Below are 24,689 nucleotides of genomic sequence, written 5' to 3' on the forward strand. Positions count from 1 at the left end.
ATTATAAATGGGGTGCGATTCTTTTTACCTTCAACCTTCCTGGATGTGTTGATAGCCTATCTTTTAAATGCTTTATCTATTTAGATAATTACAACTTCAGACATATCACGAGACACTGACCAAATTATATAGTGTTAACCTTTCGCTGCTTCAGCTTCCAGACGTAGTCGGGGATTACAGGGGGGACTTGCGGGTCTTTCTCCAGGGTCAAAGTTGGTCTAACATCAGGGCTAACCCTCTACACTTCAACTTCTATGCAGCCAGTGGTAAACAGTAGACACGAGTCTGGCTTGGTCTCAAGGAGTCATGGCTTTATTGATGGTCTACAAACTGCACTTATAAATGTCATAAACACACGATAGTACTCGCTGCTAACTCTCTCTTATTCTCTTTTCTCTGCGTCTGTCCACACGCTCACTGTCACCTCACACGCAGACATCCCATCCTCTTTCACTCTCACTCACTCTACGTTTCATACTTACGCACACAGCTATTCATCACAGAGCTACGCTACTAGTATAATAGTAGTATAGTATCTAATATTTGGTATGTCATTTTTGGGAGATGTGTGAAAATGTATTTTCCCTCTAATAGACATTCTTGCCATGGTGTTCACATCAGTTGTATCTCATTCTGGACCAGTGGTAGTCATATGCCAAAGCACAGAATAAGGTCTCTGATATGAAGGCAATGTCATAGGGTAGCAATGTGGCTGATGCCCTGTGTGATGCCCTGTAAATACGTTTGCTTCTCCCTGGATAACTGAAAAAATCAGTGGAATGACACAGATTGTTATTCAAGGTATTGAAACAAAGAAGAAAAAGACAGGGACTAATCCTCTTAAAGGAGATCATTTTGAAGCTTCATTCAAATGCTGTAAGAACTTGGAGAATCACAGCATGCCAATCATGGATTATCTCTTTCTAAAAAGAAAGAAACTGAATGATATGTACAATAGTTTTTAGTTGCAGGCAGGCGTAGAGGTGTATCAAATCATAGGAGGTTAGGAGCAAATGCAGTGGAATGAAGCAGCCTAATCTCTGGGTAAGAAACAGAATTAAGAATTATTTTAGGGGATTAATAGAGATTAGAATGAAACCTTGTATCAGCCATAACCTGCTCACAGGTGAACATGCCTTGAAAGTGAAGAGAGGTTTATACTCTGTGATCATTGTCTTGTGTATATAAATATGAGGAGCTCACAAAAGTTCACATCTGGGCAACAGTACCATGAGGCAAAAGACAGAGGATGTCGACAAGGAGGCAGCAGGATCAGAACTAGGTATCAGTCCGTAACAACAAAGAAGAGTGCTGGAAAGTCTTGTATGAAGCTGAGATAGTGTGGCAAAGAGCTGGTGGACAGGGTTTAAATACTGGCTTGATTGCAGATGAGCTGCAGCTGTGTGCCCAGGTGCAGAGTTGCTTGATGAGGTGGGCGTGGCCTACAAGCAGAGAGGAGCAGAGGAGAGGTGTTTGAACAAATACTGAGAAACAGAATTGTGACACAAACTGTATCATGTCTTGGCTTTCCAACTTGGTCCAGAACAGTAACAAAGCCATTCCTCAATGTCTTCCTGTAGGATTATTTCCACCGTGTTCAGAAAACTCCACAACTTGCAGTGTCTGTGCAACTTCTTCTTTTCTAGTACCATCTGTTTTCATTGGTGTCAAGAGGCAGAAGCGTCCATGAAAGGCTGATTTGCCTCCTATGTGTGAAGAAGCACAGAACAGGTTCTTGGAGACATGGAGGATGAAAGAAATCAATAGACAGCACAACACTCAGCATCAAACACAAACACTACTACTAAAGACAATCTCTCCGAGACTGCTGTGACCCTGAGATGACCATAGTCAGTTATTGTTCCTTCATCTCCATTGAGGGGATAAGACCAACACTGAATTGATTCAGTCTTCACAAACTGGAGATAGCCATTGATTTTCCCTCTTCTTTTCAAAAAACAGGTAAGCTTTGTTCACTGGCGGATACGTCTTCCTCTTCTACTTTTACTGGATACCCCAAAGCATTGTGGGTAAGAAGAAATGTACTGATATGCCTGATTGACTACTTTGAGCTTGAGCAGAACTAGGAAAGAAAAGACACAGTACTATTTTTTGGGAACAAATCCCTGCAGTAATCAGAGACTGGTTCCTCTACAGAAACCCTTCCTTCTCCCCAGAGTGTCAGTGCTGATCTTTGACAAGTCTTGATGAGAGAGCACAGTGTCATGCCTTTTTTTTTTATCTCTTTCTACCTCCACAGAGAGGAGCCAATAGGTGAGCAGCTGCAGGCCCAGTGGGAGGAGCTGATCGCAGGTCCAGTGATATTATCTGGGGTCAGAAGTGAAGAACCAGTGAGTCTCCCTCCTTTTTCCTGTCTCTCTCTCTTTAATTCTCACTCCATTCTCATGAGACCCAAGAGGTGGCAACTGATCAATTGCTTGCAACTTGCAAATAGCTTTATTGACATGACGAATGAAACATTGGCATCTGTTGGAGGTGACGCTTTTTTTTTTTTTTGGATTAGCTCATTAAAATGACCAAATGAATTGAAGCATCAAATGTTCTTTTATGTTTGGAGAAATGATTTACTTTAACCCTCCTGTTATGTTCGTTTCTCTGGAACAGCAATAATGTTCCTGGGTCAATATATATATTTGATTATCCAAAAGTGTCAAAACCCCAAAGAATACCAATGCACATTTTTTAATCTAATCCTTAATCCATTACTAACCATTTAAATCCAGATTTAGTCCATTGGTGTTCTTTAATTCTCACAGATCATGGTTCAATGAGGATAACTCACTCGTTTTTCATTGTTAAAACTTGTTTTAATGTACATTGGAAAGCCCTAAATATAAATATAATAGTTTTACATGACATTTTTTATTTTTTTATTTTAGATTTTGAAATTTTATTTTTATGAGGTAATGTTGATAAAATTATCACGACACCTCTTCTGTCACATGCTGCCCAGATTTTTTTGCTGCATTTGCTGGTTTGGAAGGCATATATTGCCTAAAATAGACCCTCCTGTTATGTTGTGAGTCATTTTGACCCGCAACGTAACAGGAAGGTTAAGTAAATTGAACAATTGCACAACCAACTTAAAGTACATCTGACTTTAAAAGCTCTTGAGATAAAATATTTGAACAGGACAGCCACCCTATGAGCTTTGTTTCAATTTCACAGGAGGTATAAAAAGATGGATGGCATGCCATATCCCAAAAAATGAAGCCAAAACCCCTTGCTTGCCCCTTACTTGCTGCCTCCTCTATAGTAACAGATGGGACATTAATCAAACTATAAAATCAATATACACATCAACTTTATTTTGTAAACATGGTATCAGTCTTTATAGTAAGTTTGATGCCCCAAATATTCCTTGTTTTAAGGAGTTTTTAATCAGTTATTATTTTCTAAAAAGTGGGGTTTAATGCCATGATTGACAGCTCTGTTGACACATGTGGGTGCTGTGAGCACCGGTTTAGCAGAGAAGAGGAGAAACAGCGAGAAACACAAGAGTCCGTGAACTTTCGCACACTGTTGATGAAACAATTGAACTTATTGAAATGCTAAAGGAATAGTTCCTGCACATAACTCTCATAATGTTTTACATTGTTAGCAAAAGGGCTGTGAGAAAAACAATACCTCTATCTGTAGGGTAAATATGTAGCAAGAACCAGCAGATGGTTAGCTTAGCATCAAGCTGCTAGCCTGGCCCTCAGCCTGAAGAATCTATCGACCTGCTCCTCAAAAAACTCAGCAAGCAGCACATATGAAATAGCTTGAATCATTCAAGGAGCGTAGTGTGAAAATGACAATCCGGCTTTTACAGCAGGTTTATTGGAAGGGAACCAGTTGCCTAAGGGTTTTCAGGAAGTGGTTTGGATTACTATTGTAGGATATCTGGCTTTGTTTTGGATGTTAAAGAAGTCTAGCAGTAAATAAAATAAATGATGTTATACATGTAAGGCAATGTGTAAACCTTGATTGTATAATTGATGAAATCAAGTTTTGACAATTTGCCTGGAATAGTGACTGAATTTTTAAATGAATACCTTATTTTTCCCCGTTTTTACACATTGGGGGATGAATGTAATCTAGATTATATTACTCAAGGCAGTCCCAATGAGTTTAATTAATCCCAGTGTTCCCATCTTCTTATTCAACTGGTGTAGTCCTTAAGCAGAGTTCGGTAGTGGGTGTAGAGCTGAGCCAAAAGACTGTAGGAGGTTCGATCACAGCAGAGAGAGGGTGTGTGAGATGTGTTTTGTTATGAGCATATGTCACAGTAAAGAGGTATGGACTTGGCAGAGACACAGAACTGTGATCAACTCTTCTACTAGTACTGTGTCAATCCATTAACACTTTTACTGTGAGTACTCCCCTGACTCTCACCACACACTACCCTGCTGACTCTGGCTCTGTCAGCTCACGGGGAGACCAAATGTAGCTTGAAAAATAAACATTATCTGAAATACTAGTTCTGATGACCTGGTATACCTTCTTCACTTGGATTACTCAAGTTGACTTTGTCAGGAAATACAAAAGAGAGCAATGACTTTTTATAAAGCAGGATTTTTATGTCTATAATTGAACTGATTGATTATTGAAGATGTCCAAAAAAAAACCCTATTTTACCTGTCTTGCCCCTCCCTACAGTGTGACCAATTAACTTATTTCAGAGAAAGACCATTTTGCAGCCATAACGTTATGTAAAGCCCCAGGGCATGCTGGGAGAAAACAGATTAGCACATTCGAATTGAAGGGGTTGAATGAAGACCTCTGGCTCTGCCTCAGGCCCTTCTTGCTGATAAAGCAAATGCTGCTACTGACATCAGCAGACAATTATTCAGCTTTTTTTTTTTCTTCCTGAAATAGAACGATTCAGTATCAAGATCTCACTCTCTGGATTAATGCATGTTAATAAAGAATAACAAATTAAAGGCAGAAAATCCACAAAGGTCTAGATAAGTTGACCATGTTTACCTTATGCATAAAAAAACTAAGCTTTGGGTATTCAACTTGCCTTTCCTATTTCTTATAAAACTCCTTTTCACACACTCTTTCTCTCCCTCCCCTTCTCCCTCCCTCCCTCCCTCAGGGATATTGACCATGCCAGTTCAGTTCTGCTTGGCTGCGCTCTGCAGAGATGTTGGGACTGTCAGAGGAAATATACGGTCCTTGTCTGGAACCCAGGTGTGCTGAGGCAAAGTGTTAAATTTGGTCATTACTCTTGTAATAGTGCTTCTGTGTTTCCTTCGCAAAGGGGTCATGTGTGGGACTGCCACAACAGGGCTTTGTTTGAAAAGTTTGCAGACATAGATATAGGTAGTATCGCTTTTCAGGAGGATTGTATTAAAACTGCCACTATGAAGAACAGTCATTCCAGGTGTAATATAGATCCTGTTAGAGATCCACAACATTTTAAAGAACACAGGGAACATTGAGGTTGAAATACTGAGGATTTACATGGATAACTAATATGAGAAAATATCATTAAATCTAGGCTTTTCAGATAAACCTTATCTACATGCATTTTCTCTGCATGTGCATCTGCACATTTGTTTACATGCAGCAACATATGCATGCATGTGTTGATTTGTCTGTGCAGACTAGGCTGGAGGCAGGGCTGGGGGGAGGAGCCGGTGTTTCTAACGGCTTTTTGATGCAGATAAATGGCTTACAGATGGCTCACTCAATATATTCAAATGAGTTATGAAAATAGACGACGGGCTTTTATTAGAGGGATGGTTCTTGTTGACAGATGCAATGAAACTGACAACACTTTTCTTGCTCTGATAGATGACAATTGTTTGTTTTTCTACATAGGAAGTACTTTTTGAATCATGTTTATGGTTGAATCTTTTTTATATTTGAGAAATGTTAGCAAGTAATCAGAATGAAATTCTTGAATTTATCAACTGCAACACTGGATGGGTTATTAACGTAGATAAGTATTTTTCCTGATGTCAATTTAAACTAATAATGACCTTAAGCTAATATTTGAAAGGAGTTATAAAACATGCAAAAAAGTTTTGTATATTGTCAGTGTGAAATGTATTGTGTTCATTGTAAGTGGAGTATGCATTAATCCGTCTACTAACTGGACACAATTTTTGATGTGGAATATTTTCAAAGATGATGTGTGTCAGTAAGTGTAATTGAAAGCTTTTTTTTAACCCTTTACAACTAGATTAAATTAATAGTCAGATCTAGAATTGCTAAAAGGTTCTAATGTTGGGATGGCACTTACTGTCAGCATTTTCATTTGTATCAGTCTTAGAAATAGAGTATTGCATCAAAGATTATTACTCATCTATCTTACTAATCACCTGGCTGTGTTAGATACTTGGTTCTGATTGGTTGAAACCCCTTAACAGCAGTTATCAATTCTGAATAGTAGAGGGGACGCCAGTGACAACTTGATCACCATCACACATGTCAAATCAATGTACGAAAAGAAGCACATCCACTGAGTTTCATTTCATCGCCTCCTGTTGACAATCTGATAAAATTGTTACTTTCTGTCTGCATTAGTAAGCAAAACAGAGTTAAATTCAGCAAGGGATGAAATAAAAAAAAGAAATTAAAGAAAACAGCAACACAGTACAGATTTTGGTAGTGTTACTGGACAGGCTGAGAAAAGACAACACAAACAAGGGGAAGGGGAAGAGGACCTTGTACAGGTGCTTTTGTTATTTTCTGTATCTGTTAAGAATGCCATTTTCAGCGGACCCTTTATCAATAAAGTCACCTTTAAATCAATACTTAGTGTCAACGTGTTAGTATATTTAGGTGGTAGCTGCATAATATATGGGATAATGCAGGTGGTTATGTGAAAAAAAAAACTGACAGGGTGGAGTCTCACCCTGTCGTGATTCTGTTTCTCATAAACTTCAGCTGACTATGCATCAAATCTTATATTTCTAAGCTGATTGATTTTTAAGGTCTCAGGATCCTCTACACTCAAAGCTCCTATGAAAATCCTAAAAACATTGATAGTTCAAATATATCTATTCAAATGTGTGAATAGGACGACTGACATAGAAACAAATAAACAAAGCAGCTTAATTCCTGCAGTAATGAGGTGGTCTGTGTTTACTGCGTCACTGTAACGGATCAATACAAACACATGAATACACAAATGAATGTAACACCATCAAATAACAAAGGCTAATTCCAGGATATCCACCGCAGCAAACAGCCTCTGGTGGTGGTATTACAACTCTGAGATCCAGCAGTGTGGACAGTTTATGTGTGAAAAGATAATCCTCCTCTTTCAGCCATCTCAGTCCGCAGACAATATCCTGGAGGTGCAAGCTGCCAACACATTCCTGACTGTAACGTTCAGCCGATACAAAATGTATTTACCCGTGTTTCACCTTTAACACAGGGCTGGGAAAAAAGCCCAAACGCGATTATGCACATGAAGGATTAATCCGGAGATGAGCATAGGGTAATGTATGGTAATTATCCAACAGGATATTCTTACATAGCGATTAGCATATCTGGGAGGCCAGACAGTGAAGGGAGGGCAGTCTGAGAGGAAGGAAAGGACACAGCTGCTGATAAGGAGCCCAGTTTGTTGGTGTGTGTGTGTCGGTGTGTGTGTTTTATGTCGATTGAAAATGGGGATAGTCTTGCTACAGGCATGTACTCACTCCCCTCTCTGTTCCTCTCTATCTTCTGTGCACACACACAGACTCTGATGAGAATGGACGTGTGGATGCACTCACTCACACACCCACACACACACACTCACACACACGCGGACAACACTCCCATGGAGAAGAGGGAAACAATCAAGAGGGGAAACACTGGGCTGGGAAATAAACAGAGCTCATAGCTCACTGGAAAAGAGACACTTCTGTGTACATTTGTGCATTTATGTACAACACATTCTTCATTCCAGATAACTTATTTATAGGACAACATTTGAATTTAAAACAAAGCAATTAGATATAAGTAGAAGGAGTCATATTCATCCCATAATACGTCAGCTATAATATAAAACATGGTTGAACACCGAAGAGTGAATATAAAAGTAGGGGACGTGGCCACTGTGTCTTTGTGTCAATTTCATAGACTTATAAAAAGATTGACGACATGACATATCCCAAAAGTGAAGTGGTTTGTGAATACTTTTGGAGCCTCTAGAGCTGCATTTTGCCCACTGCCATCTTGGTGTTTTGGAACTAGGTGACCATATTTGAATGTCAAGTTTTTATGTATGATTACAACTGGATCCTGACAAGGGGGTAGCCGTAGGTTTGTCGGTCACATGCTAAAACACAACATTCTATGTATTCTCTTTTCCTCTATATGGGAACATAATTTGCAAAATAAAGCTCAAGCAGGGAAAACATTCCTACAGTAATAAATTAACTGAGGAGAAGGGAAGGGATACATGTATGTATTGGTTGACTATTGGTATTAGCTGATATTTGTTTGTTGACAGTGGCCCATCTGCAAATAATGTGCCATACACTGATGTCAGTATCTAATCACATCTTTATGCCTATCACATCAACTTAATGCTGGTAAGCTAATATACTCATAGAGAAAATATTTTTTGTTAGCTAAAGAAATCACCTGTTGGATAAACTGATTTGTTTTCATGGTCAAAGGTGAAGGAAAACGTCAACAGTGTAGGAGTATTACACCATCTATGAGGATGAGGAGTTTTCTTATTAGTTTATAAACCATGTGCTCTCTTTTTTTCAACCTGAGGGAGTTGCCCCACATTAGCCATACGAAAAGATGCAGGTTTAGGGCACTTCTCCATTGGCTCTAGATGCTGTGATGTAGTAATTTCTGATTTAACTATCGGGACACTAAGAAACTGTCCTAATTCCTGTATTTTGCCAAAAACGTCTTAATGAAATCAATGCCTTTATATATTTGTTTATTTTTGGTCCCTTTGGTTTACTATCAATGACTCAGTTCATCCAACCCTGAAACAACCTACAAGTACAAATGCAGAGCAAAGACTTGCTGTGTTTCTATCAACCCTCTAGCACAGGGGTTCCCAAACTATTCAGCCGGCGACCCCCATAATATTGGTGCCAAAGACTTGTGACTCCCACTGTCCCTCAAAGTGATTTAATGTGGCTTCATTTAGCTGGTCTGCAGAAAATTAGCCTACCTATATGAGCATGTGTCTGTGTTTCCTGTGCCATTAGCAATTAACCTAGTGCTACTGATGCTTTTGATAATCAACTGTTCACTAACCCTAAACTTAGGAGTCATCTGGCAAAAAGAAAGGCAGAAAACTCATTACATTTTCTATTTCAAGGTTTTATTTCAAGTTTAGCTAATATTTTTGTTGATATTCTTTACTAAAATGGGTAAAATTTACTATTTTTAGATAACTTAAAAAAAACATCCTGGAAGACATCTCACAACCCCCCATTTTTGTCTCACGACCCCCCAGGAGGTCACGACACTTTGGGAACCCCTGCTCTATACAACCTATGCATAATTTAACACTACTATTTCCTTGTCGTAACCAAGAAAAGACATTTACTGTATTTTGAAACTGGATACAAATCAGTCCCAACCAAAGACACACACCTTCATATGACCTACATATGACTATATATAGTGTGAATATACAGTGTGAACATGGCCATTAAAAAACTCACACAAAAGGAAAGTCCCATTGGCTTTTCTAATATGAAATAGGAACATTGTAAGTGTTGCTCTATATTGTTAATGTTGATGCTGTTTTCTATTTTGCAGACAATGTACTAAACTCTGCATGATTTTCAGGACCTCCTAAACCCGTCATTTCTCTCCCAAAGTCTGGCAGTACAGACTGTTTTTATCTTACATTATCATGTATTTTTCTCCCCGTCTGCTCTGCGGCTTCACTGCACAACGTGACCATGAGCCACTGTATCAATTCCTGGTTTGGTATTTAAGTGTAATCAGCCATGTAGGACACCAGCTTGCCAAGAACCGCGGCCCTTTGTGAGACACCCATCTGTTTAGTGCATTGGGACGAGGCCGGTCCCAGAGAGCTGCAGGAATGAAAGGATGAGTATGAGAAGGCCCAGCTGAGGAGACAAGGGTGGGCGGCAGCATCAGGGCACAGTCTGTCTGCAGCACTCCTGCAGTCCACTCTTATTCTAATGCAGCATCTATGACTCCCCTGCCTGCATACAACTCAGAGATCAGAGACTGACAGATGCACCCGGGGGGGAAGCAGACTAGGATGTCCTTTCATGCATGCAGCGTCTGTGTCCCTCTCTCTGTTAAGCTGTTTGGCCAATATTTTCCTATTGACTCGGCAGTGTACATATTACCCAGCCTTGGTGACCTCTTAGCGGGACATATCTGTGTAAGAGCAGATCGATTCATACAGTGGGTGCCCCCCTACCTTTGTTGTCAGTATTCAGAGGACAGCCCAGGCAGAGTGGGAGCGAGTGATAAGCTGCTACAGGCTAGTCACCCCATTCCAGAGCGAGTCGTGACCCTACTGCAGCAGGGCTGATTATAGCTCACCCTCAGCTGCTGGGTCTGAGAATCAAGACACTCCACTGCAGCCAGAAACACACCACCCCTGACTGAGATCACAAGAGATGATAATGACCTGGATGGCAAACATGGGAACTCAATTATTGTAGTTTCTGATATGGGTCTTGTGTGTTGAAAATCTGCATTAACCATGTTACTTTGTTTTATTTTCACTTCTACTATTTTACTCTCTTTTTATCCTTATAAATAGAGTTACAGTCAAATCACTGTGACTCTTTCCCTTGGGAATCCTAGCCGAGACAACAACATAAAAAATCTAATGAAAATACAAAATCAGATTGAAATACACAAAATAAAATTAAACAATAGATAATAAGAAGTACTGGGATATTACTAAGCAAATAATCTAATGGAAATTAAAATTTTGTGATCTAGACGCAATTTGTTCATCACAGCTAAATATGGGATCAGAGTTAGGTGCAGGTAAATTATGTCAGACTAGCTTGTTATGTGTGGCTAACACTAGCAGAGCTAGCACATAGACTGTATAAAATATGGACGTAGTATCCGTGGCGTCACCCATCTGTTCCTGAGTGCTGTTTTGAAGCCAATCGACGGTGGCAGCCATATTGGAAATGTGGAACTCAACCAGGCAGAGTGTGACGTAAAGGGGAGGAGTTTGAGCCTCCTAGCCAAAAGCTATCTGTTCCCGTCTGGGAGTCAAGTCAGTCATGTCCTTATTTGGGCAAAAACTCGTAATCTTAGTATCTTCTGAACCGTTGCGTTAGAAAAAAATTCACCCCCGTACAGTGTGTGCCGATAGAGAAATTAGCTACGTAGAGCCAAGCCGTTTTATGAACCAGGTTGTAAACATGTTTATTAATGCTGCAAAGATCGTCTTTTTCCCATTGTGGTTTCCGGTGTTTCTGCAGCCAGCCTCAAGCGGATCCTTGATGAATTGCAGTTTATTACACTTCCTCATGGGCTTCATAGTTTGAGACCGAAGGTTGCCGCTTGAGCTAGCACCACCAACCTCCATTCCTCCCTGCGGCTTAACATCCACATTCTTGTGCTGGTTACACATTGTGCATAGTATTGGTGGTTATATGTCTTATGTAAATGTATTATGTTTGTATTATGTGTATTTTTTGCGGCAGCCTTTTGTTCAAAACAAATTCTCATCTTGAATCTTGTGTATGCCAGTCTAACAAGATGCAACCTATACAGGACTTTTTTTAAAACAATTTTTAATACCTATTGAGCCAGACATCCTACATTTTATTTTTGTTTTTGTTTATTGTGGCCTTTTCTTGTGTTATCTATTGTGTTTTTAATATCGGTTATTTTTAAATTGCTATTTGTTTTTATTGATTGTGTTTTTTAAGCTTGTACAGCACTTTGGCCAATTGCGGTTGTTTTTTAAATGTGCTATATGAATTAAGTTGACTTGACTTGACTTTATCTCCATTTTCTACAGTGCTACACTACAGATGCCATTTGTTATCTGTGCTTGTTTACATTCAGGTAGTAGAACATTATACTAATGGTGGGTGGCTGCGCTACAGCTTACACACAATATGTGACTGGCATTTCAGGCCTATCAATAAAAATATCATGAATGTTTAACTGACTAGTACTTCTGGTACCTGCTAGAGAGGGAGACATTTCATCTTTGAGTCAGCTAAAAGCCCACATCCCTAATAAGCCGTGCTTAGTGTGCTATCACTGGTCAAATATTCCCTTATTCTGTCTTTGTAGCCTTTGCTAATAACATAACATGGTTTACAGAGACTCGATAGAGTGAAATCAAGGGATCAAAATGTTCTTTTAACAAAGCCTGATCAGATTTGAGAAGTAGCATTCAAAATTTATGCACAGGACTAAAACTTGCAGTTGAAAGTTTGCATAGTTAGTACAAAACAGGAAGAAGAAGGCAGTTTATGTAGTATGATCTCATAAGGAAAAATGTATCTGTTTTTCATTTAAGGAAGATAACCAACTCTCTCATGCAAGCTACCATAGTGTCGAAACGAAAATCAAAAACAAAACTTGAACTCAATCAAGATGAAGATGCATACATGTAGAGAATATGACCATAATCAGTGTCCTGTTGTATTAGTTCTCCACAGCCCAAAAGAAAACAGATGTAATTTCTAAAAAAAAAAATACAACATTAAAGATAGGAAGGTATTTTTATGTTATTTTATAAATATTAAGCTTAACCTAAAAGCTGTGTTTCTTACATTTGAGAACACGTCTATTCTTTATTATATAGAATAAAAGATTAAAATATTTTTCTTATCAGCTGAGATTTTTTTTCTTCTTTTTATTAGAAAGTGTCAGTGCAACAATAACAAGTTAACCATCAACTACAAACAGAAGCTTAATTTTGAAATGTTAAAGGTAAGTAGCAGAAGACCACATTTAAAGTCATTTCTCATTTCTCTTTAGATGTGAGGCAGGTGAGCTGCTTGTGAGAGACTTGGCATGTGCTGCATGGCAAAGAGCTCTTGTCTTCTTGTAATGGGACCATATGCCCCCATGCTCCCACAATCCCCCACCCTCCTGTCCCCTCCAAACTTACACACAAGCACGCTCCTTTCTATCAACACAGCCTGTCCCTACGCCCCCCCACCCCCTCCCACTGTGCCTCCCCTTTGCAAGCCCTCCTGATAGCTGACAGCAGCTGCATTGATGAGCACAATGAGTGGGCCGAAGGCGGATCAGCTGGCCTCACTCCCCACTTGACACCAGTTTGACCTCTGGCATGCGAGTCGTCCTCCCCAAAGGCTGCTCTGACACAGTCTGCCTCCCTCTATCTCCTCTCCACACACATATCGCTCCCAGCAACGGGTGCATCCTTGGGTCAGCTGGGTCAATTAAATTCAAATTGAGGATAAATGATTTGTAAATGATGTACAGATAAGGATGCACAGAGGAAGGAGGGGGCGCTGATGCTAGTCAGGAATATTCCCACCAAGTTTTCCTTCATCAATATTTGCTTGTTTACTTTCATCTACTGACTCATAGAAAACCTTACAGTCTTTCCCTTGTGCACGGATCCATGTTTACCCTCTCTCCACACACACTCATGCACACACACTCCCCATATGTGCACAAGCAGCAGCGGCGGTATATCCAGTATGAGTGAGAGTGAAAGGCTTGTAATAGCTTTCCTCCCTCAGGGACCGATGACACCGAGGAAACCAAACAGAGGCTGATGGTGTGCCAGAGCAGAGGAGGGGAGTCAGAGATGGGGTTGGTTGCAGGGTGGAGGGGGGCTCATGGCTCCCCCATTTGCCATTCTGCTCCTTTACAACTTTACAAAATAGCCTTTTAATTTGCTGCAGCGTCTGCGGTGTGTGAATTGTGGCTGCATCAATCACCATCATCAGCAGGGCCGCGGGCACACCGTTCCCCGGGGTCCTCTCAGGGAATGGCCCCCTTAGGCGGATCACCCTCTGTTCCCTCATATGTATAAGGATTTCCCTTCTGTGCATTTCCCCTTGTTCTTCTGTATTCTGCTCTTCCTATCACCCTCATGTACACTCTGTTGTACTGCTTGAACCCATCAATTAGGTGCGCTTGAAACCTATCTTTTTACGAGCATCTAATATCAAGTATGTTGCATCAAATGACAATACCACGGCTTCAGTACAGCTTTAGTTAAGAGTGATTTTTGATGGCTTACTAACCCTTAAAATAACCCACGATCAGCAGGATGGATTTCCTGATTGATTTTTGCCATTGCTGTTTGATTGTACGCCAGGGAGTTTTTACATTAAGTTAATAAAGACTTATTTCTCTGGCAGACTGAAGGGTGTACTCAGGAAGAATTATCCCTACTGTATCCCTCTTTGTAACTATTGGTTGGACTATAATGATGAAATTGTCAGAAAAACCATCTAGAACAGTGGTGTCCAAACTTTTTTCAAAGAGGGCCACATTTCATGTTGTCAGAATACCTCAGGGCCAGTGGCTCCTAATGAGACTTAGTAATCATAAAAGTTATATATGAAATCTTTATTTAATAACAATTATTTTCAATAATTTATCAATAAATCAGTAACTAGGGAGTCCTTAGTTCTCCACAAGCCACGTACACATTAGCTAACTATCTTCTTCTGTAAGAATTTTTTTTTCATTAGGGTCGGGCAATGTGGGAAAAATATTGCATCATTATTTTTCTATGGCAGGATTCCAATCTGGATTTCATCACACTTCTTTTCTCACTTCTCATGTTGTTTTTAAGACTTTTCTGACCAGCAGACAACATTTTTAGAACTAAATCATTATTTTCCTGAGTTCTGAACAATATGCATCAAATTTTGCCTTTTCTGCACAATTTCATAATTTTGATCATGTCTTCCGTGTCTTCTGAACTTTTAGTGTTCATCAAGACCATTTTCACATCATGACAAAAACATTAATTTCAAAAACCTGTCAACTTTAAGAGTTCTTCTGTTTCTTCTATATTGCTGTATTGCAGAATTCCCAGTGCTTTGGCTTTATACAAGTAGTCTATATTAAGCTTTTTGAGACGTTTCTGGATTGACTTGAGTTTTGTTTGTGCGCTTGAAAGAAACTAAAAATGTACAGATGATTCAGAATGTGATTCATTTCTGTGCTATAAATAACACATTTAAAGATGGAAGCTTGGGGCCATAAATAAATGGATCTTGGGCCGCGATTGGCCCCCGGGCTGTACTTTGGACATGCCTGATCTAGAACATCAAATGTGAAGTCAGATCCCCGATATGGTTTGGCAGGCAGTGTGAAGATGAAAAATGTGACTTACTTTTAACTTTGTGGCTGTAAGCCATGCATTTATGTATATTTTGTTTATAGTTCATTTAACAGCCATAGTCACCTTTTGTTTTTAAAGCCAAACAAGTAACAACTACCAACATTGTTGTGTCTGTCTTCAGCTGTCCTACCAAACAAAAGCAAAACCCCCCAAAAATAAATTTAAGAAAATGACATTTTCAGGAGCTTTGCCTGTGTCATTTTTCAAAGTTTCTTATCCACACATGTCTCTCACAGCGTGATGTCTTCCCCGATGGATGAGGGTGGTTTGGATTGGGGGAATCAGGTCATGCCATCAAAAGTGCACTGCAGAAGCCACAGTGTAATGTTTATTACTTATGACAGAAGCAACAGACACCTATGATGACATTTTTTTCATTTCTATCAGATATAGATGCAAACAGGTGGATGTGAAGACGACTTTGCTGTTCTCATCTTAAAAGGGATTCTCCTTCAACCCCTGATGTTTTTCATCATCCCGTTATGTGTCGCTCTTCTGGTTTCAAACAGTCACATGATATAAACTACAATTTTCCTAAATATTCTCCTGCTGCACTCTCACATCAGCTCAGCCTGACTTAACATGGAATTTTTTTACCAGGAAGCTGGCAGGAAAAATGATATTAGATGTTTTCTTTTACTCAACCTTAAGATGATAAACCATTGCTCATACAAAGAAACGCATTGGAATTAATACATTTTGTCACAAATAAATGTATTGCCATATTTGTGGATTTATTACGACATGCTCGTGTGTACTTTATTGGTAACAAACAAGAAACCTTATAAAGATGCATTATCTGTATACACATACATTTTATATGTATAGTATTGTTTGCATTATCCTGTCCTTAAAGCTCTTTAATAAAGAATCATTCATTTCAAAAGAAGAAATGTTTTGGAACTGTTCAGCCCATAACCTCTTTTTAAAGATTCCACTGAAGAAGGAAACTTTGGATCTCCTCTTGCAAAACTCTTTCTAATTTTAAAAAGATGGGATTACAGAAGGAGACTTGGTCTAGTGTAATCCCAATCCTGGTTATCATGTAATCACTTTCCCCATGTTGTATCGCCACTGAACTAAGCAGGCTTCTTCTTAGACTTCTGCATTAAGTATACACAGTGCAGAGAGGAAATAGGTGAAGACCCTCCTGTCTCACAGCAGGGAGTCCCCTGCACTGACAGATGTATTTGTCATGTCACACTGTGTGCTGCAGGTATTTTCCTCTTGTCTGTAACTTTCCCCTTCCATTGCCTAGTCAGCTTTAATTGACTTTAATTAGCATCTAGTAATTAATTTTGTTTTCTACAAATTATTTGTATGAGCGCTCCCAGTGGGTGGCCTGTTCATCTCGTTAGGGCCAATTAGCTGCAATTAACAAACACTAATGACACGCTTTTTTCAATCCAAAACAAACAGAGAGCACCCCGCCAGATTCCTCTCAAACACACCAGAGCTGCACAGAGACCTCTGGTGTGTTTGAGAGGTGCAGGGGGAGCAGCTCAGCAGGCTAAGGCTTCTAATCAACTCCTCCAATGGAGAAAACCAGAAGGAGACACTCATCCTACAGCTTACACTTCCTCTGGTCCGCCCTCTGGACTTTTATTGTCAGCCACTGTTACATTTCTGCAAATGAGTTCAGGATTAAGAAACAGAATAAATGTAAGAGAAGTTTTAAGTGTGTAATCTTGTTATTTACGGGAATTACTCATTTTTCTAGACTTTTATGCAGTTTAATTTCCGTTTAGGCCCATTAATCTGTGCCCCATCATTGGTTCTCATTTAAACTTTTCCCCACTCAGCAGATGCTTTTTTTCTATAGGCTATATTTTGAAGAGATTCAATGCAAATTGTGTAAATATGTTTTAGAATATTGCACAAACACTCATGAGAGCAAAAGAGCAATAGTGTAATTTAATGTAATATTCCACAGTATTTAAAACCTTGCTGCAAAAAATATGGTTCAAATCAGAGACAGGTCAGCACTTCTTTTTCAGCCATTTAAAGAATAAAAGAGACAACAAAATTCAAATTAATAATTAAACTGACTTCAAGTGATCTCTTTAAAACAATAGGATACATCTGTTATGTTTAACTTTTAAAAAAACATTATATCCTGCTGATTACTTAATTCTCCTCTTTTAGTGAATTGTGTTTTAAAGCTCATTGTTGTCAAATATGATGACCCTTGTGAAATGACCTCTTCTTAAATCTCTGTTTATCTTTGCTTTTTCAACATAAATGTAAAAGAAAAAAGGCTGTTTCTGCATTGCACTGTTACACATTTTATCTGACACCAATCCGGTGGCAGCAGCTTCATATTTTAAAATGAGTAAATACATAATCTATCTCAATGCTGGTATGGTTGGCTTTTGTTAGTCATAATAATAAACAGAGCACATTATTTTTTAATCTCTAAGAGAAAATTCAATATATGCACAAACAGGATCCTGTGGACATGCTCTATTGGAGCAAAGTCGAAGTGAGGGGCTGCACACGAACGAGCGTCCTGAACAGTTGGGATGTTGCCTTTCTCAAGGGCACATAAGGAAATCAGCTGGCACCCTTCCAGCAACCAGTCCAAACTTCCTTTACTTGGTCTGTATCAAGACTTAAACCAGCAACCATCTGGTTCTCAAGCCAAGAACCTACAGACTGAACTACTGATGCTTTCATAAAGGGGCAGCAATATTCATTTGAGTGCCTTACAGGATCTGACCAGCTTAAAAAACTAGAGCTTAAATTTATCAAAAGTTATGTTGCTTTTCTGACACCAAGACTTTTCAAACATCTGATTATTGCATTACATATACAAAAAAGTAAATTCAAAATTAAAAATCATTTACTGCAGCAATTCTTAGTAAATGTTGAACAACATTGTTGCTTTTGTTGACATAAGTGACCAAATTGCATGCTGCATTTTATCCTTCTTTATATTAGCAATGTAATAAGATTTTACCCTAACTTAGCTCCCTTTATTTATATTATGACCAACTTTGGATCATAATTTAATGAAAGATACAAGGCCATATAGTCTTCTTTTTACAGATAATCTAAATGTCTTTGGATGTTCTAATGCGTTCATTTGAGCAACCACAGCACTCAGGAGAGCATTGAGGTGCTGTCCATGGTGCTAACAAATCTCAAAGTTTCCACTATCAAACAACACTAGGTTTAAGATTGTGGCGGATTTTAGGGAAAAATATTGTGAAATCAGTAAGTCATGACTTTACATGGTGATTTGTACCAAGTAAAGAGATTTGAAAATCAATGTGAGCATTAATAAAGAAAATAGAAAGGCTGCAGCATGCTCTATTTTTGTTGAGGAAAACCTTGAACTTCCAAGGAAAATTTGAAACTGAGGAAGTTCTAATTATTTATGTTCAGATGTATATAAGACTTCACTGTATGTTGGAGCTGTGGGCTAAACAGTGTTTTCAAATAAACTTGATGAGCATGTAAAAATATTATTTCAACCACAACAAATAACAATAAAAGTCACTCAGACCTCGCCTCTTATGACCACGTGATTCCCAGCCTGATCACAAACCTGACGTTCTGTTTTATTCTGTCTGCAGCTCAGATATCAGGGTCTCACAGAGCTGGAGCCCGCTTGGGGAAACCCGCTATCTCCCTCCCCAGCGCGCCAACACGCTGCGATAACATCTACAGAGGCAGCCTATCAGGACACATTATAACCATTAGTGATCCTTGTCCTTTCAGACGAGATGAGGAATAAAGCTGGAGCACAACACTAATCTCTGTGAGGGACTTGTGTTCATCTGTCCTCTGTGCAGACTGCAGGCAGAGGCCCGCTGATCATTCATCATGAGCCACTGCGCAGACTGATTCCCCCACATGAGGCAGAGGAATTAATTTATTCATATGTGATATCATCATCGACCCTCAGCGGGATATCATGGAAAAAGAAGCTGGATGAGACACAAACAATATTACTGTGACGAGAACGTTTGTGGATATATATTAATATGTAGGATGTATTAGTTACTCAGGATAAATAGAAATTTTCGGTGGACTATCCCAAAAAATATTTTAAGAAAAATTTGTTTAATTACATTTTAAATAATCTTTGGCCAAAATGTATTTATAAATATATATATAATTCTGCTGAGAAAATCCAGGTTACTATTTTTCTTCTTATTGAGCTCGCTCGCTGTTGTTTTTTTATTAAAATTTTAGAAGCTTAAAACTTGACATGACATCAACCCCACGCTTAGTTTGACTCTTAGATCGAAATTAAGTCATCATTATTATTTTTGGTCATTTTAATTTTTTTTCTTTTCTAATATTTTTTAAAATCTTGGTTTAACGTTATATTGTGCGCAATAATGTATTGTCTTTGATAAATATGGTATTTTACTTTCTTTTAATGTATTAAACTACATGTTTTCGGGAAATCAAAGCTTCTCATAGGTTTTTACGGGAGCTGACGTCACTGGTGTCTTGATAGGCAATAGGCTGAGCCTGAAGAGGTGCGCTCATTATACAGCGTTTCTCTCAGCCTGAGAGCTCATCACAGACAAAATGGGACACAAATGACAGACTGAGCGCACTGAGAGCGTATCATCGTTATTTTCCCCGGTTTAGACACCACTCAGGATCCACCGTGCAGAAGTGAGATGATGTGATTGCTCCTACAGGGTGGACTTTTTTGATTTCTCTTCCCTAATAATAGCACTCATCGGATCATCCCGATGGCCTTGTTGTGATCTCCAGTCTATAATCTTGCTTCTGAAATGCTGTTTTTGCAACATTTGACCTGTCCTTTGGAGCTGTTGTCCAGATTCGGATTGTTCCCCTGTGGAAAAGAAGAGGTGAATTTGACGTCTCGGGTGGCGATGTAGTCTAATCATTCAGATTAACTTGGATACGTTGGATTTTCTGGATCTTATACTCAAGAGAGTGCATCAGCACCGAGGACAGTGCCGGTTGAGAAGGATACAAACAGATAGTTTACACTCCACACACACACTGGACTGGAAATAATCCAGGACAAAATATGCTGCAGTGTGCCGGCTGTGAGAAGCCTATCGTGGATAGGTTCCTGCTCAAAGTTTTGGACAGACCGTGGCACATTAAATGTGTCCAGTGCTGCGAATGTAAATGCACTTTGACGGAGAAGTGTTTCTCAAGAGAGGGGAGACTGTACTGTAAAAACGACTTCTTCAGGTAGGCTATGGCATTCAAGGTTTTTTGTTGTTGTTGTGTTTTTGTGTGTGCAGCCCTTAGTTTACCATCAGGCGAAAGAGAAGAAACACATTACCATCATGGTCATTTTTATAAAACATTCTATTGCCAATAAGAGACTTGAAAGTCCAAAGAAAATTCCGAAAAAGTTGAAAAATGGATGATGAGCAAAGGTTGCAGGGCATAAAAGGAAGTGGTCCACATTCTCCACACGATTAAATAAACTCTCTTTTTTTTTTACATCGTTGTAGCTGGTTTATGAGTGAAAAATGCAGTTGTTATTTTTTATTTATTTATTTAATTATTTTATTATCATAGCGTCGTTTTGGGGGTATGCTATAATTTTATAAGAATAAAACATTTAAAAGAAAAAGAAAAACATGAAACTTCGTTTAAAAGTCAACAAAATATCATAAGCCATGATTGTTTTTTTTTTTTTCTCTATGCCCTTATGGCATGTGATGGACTTTCACTCATAATAAGAATAAATCACAGCAGTGCATCTATTATATTATATTTGATTTAAGGTTAGGTTAAAATTGTAATGTTATTTAGGCCTATGGATTACGGCCTTCTTGTTTTTTAGCCTGTGGAATTAGGACAACCATCCTTGATGCTAATGTAAACATAATTCCACTGGAGAAAAAAAGGCTATTTATCTCACATCATCATTTTAGATCTGTGCCCTGATTCTTCTTTTCCTCTCTCCAGGAAATTTGGGACCAAGTGTGACGGCTGTGATCAGGGCATTTTACCTAGTGATCTGGTCCGCAGGGCCAAGAGCAAAGTGTTCCACCTGAACTGTTTCACCTGTGTGATGTGTAACAAACAGCTGTCCACCGGAGAGGAGCTCTACATCCTGGACGAGTTCAAGTTCGTCTGTAAAGAGGACTATCAGAACAACAATGGAAAAGACACAATACTACTCTCAGGTGAGGATGTGTTCATCAGCACAATGGCTATTTTTTAGGGGATGGTAAAATACAGTTTATCTTTTAAAAACAATAAAGGAAAACTGTTCCAATACGTTTTAGTGTTGTTATTATTATTATTATTATTATTATTATTAGTAGTAGTAGTAGTAGTAGTAGTAGTAGTAGTAGTAGTAGTAGTAGTAGTATTATTATTATTATCATTATTATTATTATCATTATTATTTTGCCCAGACAAAGCTGTTTTTTGTCTTTTAATCCTATGTATGATTTTGACATACATTTAAAGCCAAACCCTGCTTTTATATTGAAGGTATATGATTTACATTATCAATACTTATAAATATCCTTGTCATATAGTAACAGCATAATATTTTTCCCCTGACAGTCACGACGTGCAGCGACCCAAGTCTGTCCCCGGACTCACAGGACCCGCAGGAAGACGGGAAGGACTCGGAAACGGGACACTTGTCAGACAAAGACGCGTGTAACAACGAGAACGAAGAGCAGACCGGCGTCGGAAAACGACGCGGGCCTCGGACCACCATCAAAGCCAAGCAGCTGGAGACCCTGAAGGCGGCGTTCACGGCCACGCCGAAACCCACCAGACACATCCGGGAACAGCTGTCGAGGGAGACCGGCCTCAGCATGAGAGTCATCCAGGTGAAAATTACGCACTAAAAAGTCTCATTGTGAAACGTCTTAATCTACGATCTGTCACCCTGATGATAATAGCAGGGTTCACTCTGGTTACACAGCACCCAAATAATTATTATACAACACAGAATCCAATCAAAATGTGCTAGAATTGCTCCCATTGCCATTAATATATATATATATGTGTGTGTGTGTGTGTGTGTGTGTGTGTGTGTGTGTGTGTGTGTGTGTGTGTGTGTGTTTTATATACTGCGTCTTTAGTACAACTTTAGGGAATATGTCCCTTATACTTAGCTTATTTTCTTATTTATTTGCCCATAATCTTTAGTCCCATAGCGCCTCTACCCACTTAGCACGGATGTCCATGGGTACTTAAAGAAAGCTCCTTGGGTGATTCTGATGGATTGACACATCGTATCCACATCAAACTACATTAAAAGGGAATTTTATCCACCATTATAATCTGTAATCACTCACGGCCTTCTTCATAGTCCCTTTCTGACTTCATCTACGTTTTAAGTTGTGTTGTGAAATTTGATTTGAGAAACAAAAGTTGACAGCTATCTTAAAGAGTGGCTCTCCTATTTAGGCCTATGCAACTTAAATCTAAAATGTTCACTCTTAACGCATTAACAAGACTGTTGGAATTCTAATAGCTCTGTTGGAAATACTGTCTTTACTCATCCTTCCTTCATGATTGTGTTATTTATGCCATTTCTCCATCGCTTTGTCCTGAAGGTCTGGTTCCAAAACCGGCGATCCAAAGAGAGACGCATGAAGCAGCTGAGCACACTGGGCGGGAGGAGGCATGTGTTCTTCCGCGGCCCGAGGAGGATGAGGGCGCTGGGAGAGAGGCTGGAGGCAGAGGAGCTGGGACAGTTTTCTTATTATGGAGGTGAGGGATCAGTTAATTCCTTGATATCCAAAGTGAATGTTTTTTTGGACATTAAACTGTGTTGGCTGTTTGTTTGCCTTTTGTCTGTTTATATATATATTTTTTACTCATTATTGTATGTTTAAGTGCCTGATCTGATTTTAACAAGCACTTGCATCTTTGCATATGCAGCACCTCACTTAATAATTATTAATTAAAAATGTAAATATCATTTAGACTTTATTGAATGTTAAGAAATGTGCTTCTTTATATTGTTTCATTAAACTCTTGATATCCTTATATATTCTGCACACTAATCCTGATGTATCTTTGAATACAGATTTTCCTGGGGAATACTACGGCTCAGGAGGGAATTACGAGTACTATCAGGGCCCTCCCTCATCCCAGGCTCAGACTCCAGCAGACCTGGGCTTCGTGCCCTCCTCCGTCCCTGCCGGCACCCCATTAGGAGCCATGGACCACCACCACCACCACCACCCGGGGCACCACTGTCCTCCAGAGGTGCAGTGTTTCTCTGACACAGTATCTATCCACCATCCTGCAGACTCACCCAGTCCAGAGCCCAATATGCCAGGCTCCATGCATAGCATCTCCAGTGAGATGTGTGGCCCCGGCACACCTTTTACCTCTGTGTCCCTTAGTGACAATGGATACACCAACCAGCTGTCACAAACCTCCTCAGACATGAGCGAAGGCACCGGGTGGTAGTCCTGAGGAAACCAATAACAAGACACACTTTTATTTTGAAGGCAAATCAACACTTTGTTGGCATTATTTATGCTCCCTGATTTATTTATTCATGTATCTATTTATGTATCTATTTATTTATGTATCTATTTATTTGCTTGCTTTCCTGTTAAGCTGTATTTAAGTATTTATAAATCTCTATATTTGTATGCTGGTATCATTGTTTAATAACTTGTCGATCAATAGATTGTTTTAAACAGTACACATTAATTTGACTCATTGATACGTGGACAATGCTGGGCCTCAGTGATTAAGCAATAAACAAACGTGTTTAAAGGCAGCAGAAAGTGTTTTTATGTGTTAATGAGACCACCTATGACAAATATTTGACATTAGTTTCTTTAAAATGTTGATATAAAAGGTGCATGAAGCATTTCTTGTCCCCTTCAGTATTTGATACATGCAGTATCCACCATTCAGGCACTCATGTTAGATTATTATAATTGTCATGTTCAATGCATTTGACCAAAAACCTCTCTCAGGACTGTCTAAACATTGTTCCCTGTTTATTTATTCATTGTTATCTGAATAATGTGATTATTTCAACATGTTTGCCTTCAAAAGGAAATCTTTATAATGTGGAAATTTTATATGTAACAGCAAACAATTTGACTTCAATGTGACACAAGTCAAGCAGTACAGTCAACTGTTTACTTAAAGCTCCAGTATTCAGGGGTTTGGATATCAGTGTTGTATAAAAAGCTCTTGATTTAAATGCAAACAAACCAAACTTTTGTAGCTGTTTTATTTATGTGGTCCCTCACTGTGCTCATTTGTACTGTCCTCATTGAAAACAACGAAACACTAATAATAAACTGTTGCCAAATGAAAGCACAGTGAATTTTGCACTTTGACTTCTGTTCACTTTTCATCTAACTGGAAGATGTTCATAGAAGAAACAGTCATTTATACACCATGGTTCTGTGTTTATGTCATAAAATTGTCTTATATCGATGGTTTC

General features: G+C 39.0%; 1 protein-coding gene and 2 long non-coding RNA genes across 3 annotated transcripts in view; 2 read left to right on the forward strand and 1 right to left on the reverse strand.

The window, feature by feature from the left end:
- Window positions 1–290: 290 nt before the first annotated feature.
- The window catches only part of LOC117813368, a 28,439-nt gene continuing 4,040 nt past the window's right edge, over window positions 291–24,689 (reverse strand). The window contains exons 2-3 of the long non-coding RNA XR_004631404.1: window positions 23,532–23,691; window positions 291–1,442 (exon numbers count right to left, since the gene is read on the reverse strand). This is a non-coding gene — a long non-coding RNA (uncharacterized LOC117813368). The remainder of the gene's footprint in view (window positions 1,443–23,531; window positions 23,692–24,689) is intronic.
- LOC117813369 lies at window positions 1,498–6,746 on the forward strand. The gene is made up of 3 exons (XR_004631405.1): window positions 1,498–1,962; window positions 2,261–2,351; window positions 5,105–6,746. It is a non-coding gene; the product is annotated as an uncharacterized LOC117813369 (long non-coding RNA).
- Window positions 19,811–24,453, forward strand: LOC117813366 (LIM/homeobox protein Lhx1-like). The gene is made up of 5 exons (XM_034684545.1): window positions 19,811–20,479; window positions 21,209–21,429; window positions 21,818–22,092; window positions 22,825–22,981; window positions 23,301–24,453. Exons 1-5 carry the CDS (start codon window positions 20,310–20,312, stop codon window positions 23,687–23,689), a joined length of 1,212 nt encoding a protein of 403 aa, XP_034540436.1. The 5' UTR covers window positions 19,811–20,309; the 3' UTR covers window positions 23,690–24,453.

Source organism: Notolabrus celidotus, chromosome 5 (assembly GCF_009762535.1).
Source record: "Notolabrus celidotus isolate fNotCel1 chromosome 5, fNotCel1.pri, whole genome shotgun sequence".
NCBI lineage: Eukaryota > Metazoa > Chordata > Actinopteri > Labriformes > Labridae > Notolabrus > Notolabrus celidotus.